This window comes from Nannospalax galili, unplaced genomic scaffold (genome assembly GCF_000622305.1).
Source record: "Nannospalax galili isolate Female #2095 unplaced genomic scaffold, S.galili_v1.0 scaffold137, whole genome shotgun sequence".
NCBI lineage: Eukaryota > Metazoa > Chordata > Mammalia > Rodentia > Spalacidae > Nannospalax > Nannospalax galili.
The window spans coordinates 307,263-313,852 of record NW_008340203.1 but is presented as its reverse complement, the minus strand read 5'-3'; the positions used below and the strand labels follow the sequence as shown (position 1 = coordinate 313,852).

General features: G+C 45.2%; 1 protein-coding gene across 1 annotated transcript in view; it reads left to right on the top strand.

Annotated features, from left to right (window-relative positions):
* The window catches only part of Krt28 (keratin 28), an 8,802-nt gene extending 2,212 nt beyond the window's left edge, over positions 1-6,590 (top strand). The window contains exons 4-8 of the mRNA XM_008835359.1: positions 1,083-1,244; positions 1,324-1,449; positions 4,647-4,864; positions 6,018-6,058; positions 6,338-6,590. Coding sequence (XP_008833581.1) covers positions 1,083-1,244; positions 1,324-1,449; positions 4,647-4,864; positions 6,018-6,058; positions 6,338-6,480 — 690 coding nt within the window. The 3' untranslated portion in view covers positions 6,481-6,590. The remainder of the gene's footprint in view (positions 1-1,082; positions 1,245-1,323; positions 1,450-4,646; positions 4,865-6,017; positions 6,059-6,337) is intronic.

Here is a 6,590-nt window from a genome sequence, read left to right as displayed (position 1 = left end):
ATTTAGTTCATCCACATAAGCGAATCTTGAGGTCAGTCTCTTCATAAAAGACCACTCTGACTAGGAAAAGATGGTAGTGGTTTTCTCTACTTCTTCGTGAGTCCAATTTGTTTTAATGTTGAACACTGCACAATAATAAAACCATTATTCAACACTTCATATCAAGCAACTCAATCTCAGACAGGGAGGGTAGGGGACATAGAGAGAGACAGAGACAGAGACAGAGACAGAGACAGAGAGACAGAGAATGTATGGTTCCCAAAGTGATTGCAAAAATCTCCAAAACAATGCCCCCTCCCCCTCCCCCTCCTCCTCCTTGCAGGAGTTGGTTCTCTCCTTCCACCCGATGGGTGCCTGGGATGAAGCTTAGGTCATCAAGGTTGGCAATAAGCACCTTTGCCCACTGAGTCCTCTCACTGGCCCCAGATATGGTGTCTTAACAAACAAATAATTAATTAAATATGTGTTTGGGCTTGGTCTGGGGGTTCATCCCTGTGTTATCAGCACTTGGGCAACTGAGGCAGAGGGATTGGCACACATTCAAGGGCCAGCCTGGACTACATAGTAAGCTCCGGGTCAGTCTGGGCTACAGAGTGAGAGCCTGTCTCCAAAACACAAAGATGGATGCACAGATGCATGGATGGACGGATGGATGGATAGATGGGATGGAAGGATGGATGGATGGGTGGGTGGGTGGATGGATGGGTGGATGGGTGGATGAATGGATGGATGGATGGATGGATGGATGGATGGATGGATGGGTGGATGGATGGGTGGGTGGATGGATGGGTGGGTGGGTGGATGGGTGGATGGATGGATGGGTGGATGAATGGATGGATGGATGGATGGATGGATGGATGGATGGATGGATGGATGGATGGATGGGTGGATGGGTGGATGGATGGATGGGTGGATGAATGATTGGAATGAACATAGACCAAATAAGTTGGCTAAAAAATTGAGAGCCATAAATTATACATTATTCTGCAAATTTGGGGACCTGAGATCATGTGTCTGAAAACTCTTCTCAGACTGCACTGGACACGCAGTTGCCCTAAACTTACGCTCGCTTTTCCCTCTAGGAAATGAAGGTTTTGCAGTGCTCTGCGGGAGGCAACGTGAACGTGGAGATGAACGCAGCGCCCGGGGTGGACCTCACCGTCCTGCTCAACAACATGCGAGGCGAGTACGAAGCCCTGGCTGAGCAGAACCGCAGGGACGCCGAGGCCTGGTTCCAAGAAAAGGTGAGGCGACCGGACCAGCGGTGTCCACTCCGCTGTAGCGGGCCAGGCTCAGGGTGACCTTCCGCGCTCTGCCTTGCAGAGCGCCACGCTGCAGCAGCAAATCTCCAATGACGTGGGTGCGGCCACCTCGGCCAGGACGGAGCTGACGGAGCTGAAGCGCACGATGCAGACACTGGAAATTGAGCTTCAGTCCCTCTTGGCAACGGTAGGTGCTGGCGCGCCTCCGCCTGCGTTTCCTGATTCCCAAAAGCGTAAGGTTTTCTCTTCTTCCCTGCTTAAAGACTGGAAGGCAGCGGGGAAGCCAGCCAGGGAGACGCAGAAAGAGACAGTGTCTTCCTCCCGGCTTCTTGACACCACTGAAACTTTCCTCCCTGTACGGTGCTCAGGGCTCCTTTCATAAAAATAACGAACCTGGCACCCAGGTCCACCCTTAGCATAGTTTCATCAAGCCCATAGAGCAAGCCTGGCAGTGTTCTTCCAGTTAAAAATTAAGTAAATGGACCAGGGTTATTTGGCCACACGGGGCAGGGATCAGCCTCACCAGCATCTCCTAAGGGAGAGGAAGGAATATTGAAAGAGTTACACACTGACCTGACAAGGGCACTAGCTGCCCCCCCATCCACCCACAGTGCTCAAGACAGTTCTCATCCCAGAGTACACGCCCCACAAAAGCCTGGCATCAGGCCGCTTTGGCACATCTGGGGCTTCCAGAAGGCTTCAAAAGTTGCCATGGAAACAACCCAGTTCTAAAACTTGCTTTCCTTCAGCGCTGTGAGCAAAAGGTTTGAATTTGAGAATTGTGGCAGACTTGTGGCCTGGGGATTCCCTTTCTTCACAGGGGGTTTCATGATCTCTAAGAATACCAAGTTGTCATAGCAACAAAGAGTAGCTACTACACAAATGAGAACAGGAGCCACAAAGGAAACCACCGATGGCTCCCTAGACTAGGAAGGGGTTTGATTCACCCATCCTACAAACGCAGATGCAGCGCCCTCTTGCTACACAGTATTGAGATGGGTGACTTGTCTTTAGCATGGGCTAACCCAGGCTTCCCAGCTTCACCCAGCGAGTGTCCCTCTTCTGGCCCTCAACACTGTTCCTAGCTGGCTCTCCAGACCTCCTCCTCAGAGTCTTGAGGAACCTCTCTCTAGTTCAAGAAGGGAATAAATTCTTAGGTTTCCCAACCAGAACTGGAAGCATTTGGACATAGAAGCAATAATACTATAAAGCAATTAGAGTCTAGGCTCAGATCAGCGCCTTGTAGTATCAATTTGGGATCAGGAAATAATCCAGCCCCAAAAGTCCCTTTATCACTCAGTATAATTGAATATAGAACGACGGTGGCAACCCAGCTTCCACATCAGAGTTTCTCTGGCCTGTGATAAATTCTAAGTTCAATTTTTCACAGGTAGAATACAATTCAGTTGTAGGTTGGGAGTTGTCTATGTAAACATCCACATGTTTGCTTCCTGTGTTATACAAACTTCCAAGTTCGTCTCAACATGCCAGCCTTTCTGATGGAAGGCTGTGAACAGAGATGCTGTCCCCTCTGACCTACGAGATCATTAACCATCTTACAAAGAAATACCCTAAGAGGATGCATCATTGGGTGAATTAAAGCTCTGAACTGGGCGTACACCCCTTCCTGACATCTTGCTGCTTCTCACCTCACCTTCCCATGACCATCCTGATCACCTTCTGCTCATATATTTGAGAGCTCAGCACCTTTCACACAATGCCCCAGCCAGTGTAAGTCCAAATCTTGAGCTTCTCAGCCCCTTTGGGCCCATGCCTGCCTGCTATGGTGAATGTCTTATAAATCCCTCCTTGATTCTAAAATGAAATCAATACACCATATATTTGACAATACATGAAATTATCTTTAAATTTATAATGCTATTACTCCACTAAAAGGATCATATAGGGAGCTGGGGAGATAGCTCAGATGGTAAATTGCTTACCTTGCCAGCATAAGGATGTGAGTTTGATCTTCAGAACCCATGTAAAAAAGCTGAGCATGGTGGTGTGTGCTTGTAATCCCAGCTCTGGGGATGAAGACAGAAGAATCCCTGGGGGCTTGCTGACCAGCCAATCTAGCCGAATCAGTGAGCCCCTAGCTAATGAGGGACTCTGTCTCAAAAAACAAGGCAGACAGCACCCACGGAATGACTCCCAAGAGTGTCCTCTGTCTTCCACACATGTGTGCCCACATACACATGTACACATAAACACGTGCACATACACACAGAGATAAAAAGAAAATATTTTAAAATAAAATATATTATGTGAACACTTGGGTTCAACCACCCTAGAAGATGTGAGACAGAGCCTCGCATCTTCTTTTACTAAATGCTTCATCTTCTGTGATGTAAGAGCAGTAGTCTCCCAACAGGAAGGAAAGGAAGATGAAGTGGTAGAAGAAGGGTAGGCATTCTGATAATAACTAATATCAGAAATAATAACTGCCTGGGCATATATAGTTATATATGATAAGAGAAAGAAGGAAATTACCATAATTGAAGTAGGGATCATGTGACTAGACAAATTACAATGTATGCAGGGGAAGAGAGGAAGTATAATACTCAGAAGAGTAGTGTGGAAATAGTGGCCTGTGTGCTACAAGTTCTGGTCTTGAGACTCACCCTGCTGAAATATCATTCAGTCTCAACTGCTTTAACAAGATGGCTTTGATGGATGACAGAAAATCAAGAATAGGAAGGAAGGAAGGGAGGGAGAGAGGGAAGGAGGGAGGGAGGGAGGGAGGGAGGGCGGGCATAACAGGCCTAGGAATGGGATTCAGACAACTACAAAGTAAAATTGCAAAACAACAGGCAACTCAAACATATCGTTTTAGAATATATGTTATCACACATCAATGTCTTACTGTGCTGTCCTCCCCAAATGCTTTCATGTATATGTTGGTCCTGACAGAAAATGTTAACCAAAATCTGTTTAGTGGATTAGTCAAAAATCTTGTAGGGAGCCAGTGATATGGGTCAGTGGGTAAGAGCACTTACTGCCAAGCCTGACGACCCGAGTTCCGTCCTGGAGATGCACATGCTAGAAGGAGGGAACCAATCCCCACAGAATGTCCTCTGGCCTCTACATGTGCACTGTGGCACATGCCTCCCCCATACACACAATCAATCAATCAATCAATAATAAATAATAAATAAATAAATAAATGTAAAAAAATTATTTTTTAAATGTCTTGTGGGAAAAGCATCTGTTATCCCATGTCAGGTCATTCAGTGCCTATTTCCCACCAGGCTAACATCAGCCTCCACCTCCTGTTTTATTTCCTGAACTTGCCTGGGGAGTGGCCCTTCATCTTGCTGAGAAACTGGGGCCAGGTACTCCTCAGTAGTTTCATCTCTTGATATGGTTCTTTGACATCCTCAGAAACACTCTCTGGAGTGCTCACTGACAGAGACCGAGGGTAACTACTGCACACAGCTGGCGCAGATCCAGGCGCAGATCGATGCCCTGGAGGAACAGCTGCACCAGGTCAGGACTGAGACAGAGGGCCAGAAGCTGGAGCACGAGCAGCTGTTGGACATCAAGGCCCACCTGGAGAAGGAAATTGAGACCTACTGCCGCCTCATAGATGGGGATGGAAAGTAAGACCATCGTTGACATTCTCAGCCATAACCGGCTGGAGCACGAGCAGCTGTTGGACATCAAGGCCCACCTGGAGAAGGAAATCGAGACCTACTGCCGCCTCATAGACGGGGATGGAAAGTAAGACCATCGTTGACATTCTCAGCCATAACCATACTCTCCCCCTTCGCTGTCCACACTTGCAAGTACTTCTTTTCTGTCCCACTGCACAAAAGCATGTCCATCTCTGGCTTCTGGAACCATCTCTTCCACATTCTGTACATTGAAGAGTTGCCCCCACCCCCTTATTTGCCTTGGGTGATTCTAGTCCTCCCTGCACAAGTTTCTAATTATTTTTCGTGTTAATCATTGTGATTTCAAGATTCTCCTGACCCTGGTCTCTGCCCTCAAGCCCAGAGACCCACACCTACCATCCCTAGATTTTATCCTTCTTTCAGTTCATCTCTAGTATCATTGGGGCCCCAAAGTAAATGTGCTCTTTACAACACCCCAGGATTCATGTATATGCATAGATCATAGGGAATTACATACAATACATATGTGTGTGTGTCTTAGTCTAATACGTGTTTCTTAAGTTTAAATTCTTGGATTTAAAAAAATAAAATGAGAGGAGCTGGGGGAGTGGCTCAGTGAATTGAGTGCTTGCTTCATATGGACCTGAGTTTGATTCCCAGCATCTATGTAAAAGCTGGATGTAGTTGCATCAGCCTGTAATCCCAGAGCTGGCAGGGAGCAGAGACAGTGAAGCCTGGATGTTTGCTGGCCAGCCTGTCTAGTTTATATATGAGCTCCAGGTTCAGTAAGAGACTCTACCTCAAAAAATATGGTATAGAGCAATAAAGGAAGACTGTCAATGTCAGCCTCTGCCAGCCACACAGGTACACACGCATGCGCACACACACATACGCGCACACACCAAAAAAATTTTTAATTCTGAAAAGTCAAATAGAAACAAAGTATTTTTTAAGTATCCTCTCTTTAGATAACTTTTCATTACTTCTAGCTCCTACACATAAAAAATCTTAATATTGTCCTTCATAGTAAAAACTGAGATGTTTTGGGTGTATAAAGTACACTAGAGCCATTACTTTGATTGATATTTCTTAAGTGATAATAAACATAAACATAAAAGAATAAATTTGTTTTTTACAGTTCGTGCTCCAAGTCAGGAAGCTCAGGGACTCCATCGAAAGGTAATAAAAATCTAGTCATATTTCTATTGCAGAAACTACTTTTACATTAAGGAAAACCATACACTATAGCAAAGACTATAGTTAAATAATTTTAAGTAAAGCATTCTGAACCAAAAGTATTTTGAGTTTTATCCAGATATCCCAGACTATTGTTATAAATCTATATGTAATGCACTCTGTCACCAATAATGTGCACGAAGTATTACAGTCAACAGTTGAATTCTTTGTCGTGTAATTTTTTGGGCAGAATATGTGTGTTCATGTATGTTTTATCTCTAGATGTATCCAAAACCACTCTGGTAAAGACAGTGGTTGAAGAGATAGATCAACGTGGTAAAGTTCTGTCATCAAGGATCCATTCCATTGAGGAAAAGACATCTAAGATAACCAACAGCAAAACTGAACAGCGGGTTCCCTTCTAGCTGAAGTATTATGGAGTAGAATAATTTGGAGAAGAATCCAGTACAACTGCATTACTCTAAGTCTCGGGGAGAATAAAAACACTTTCTACTATTAAATATAAGTGATTTAG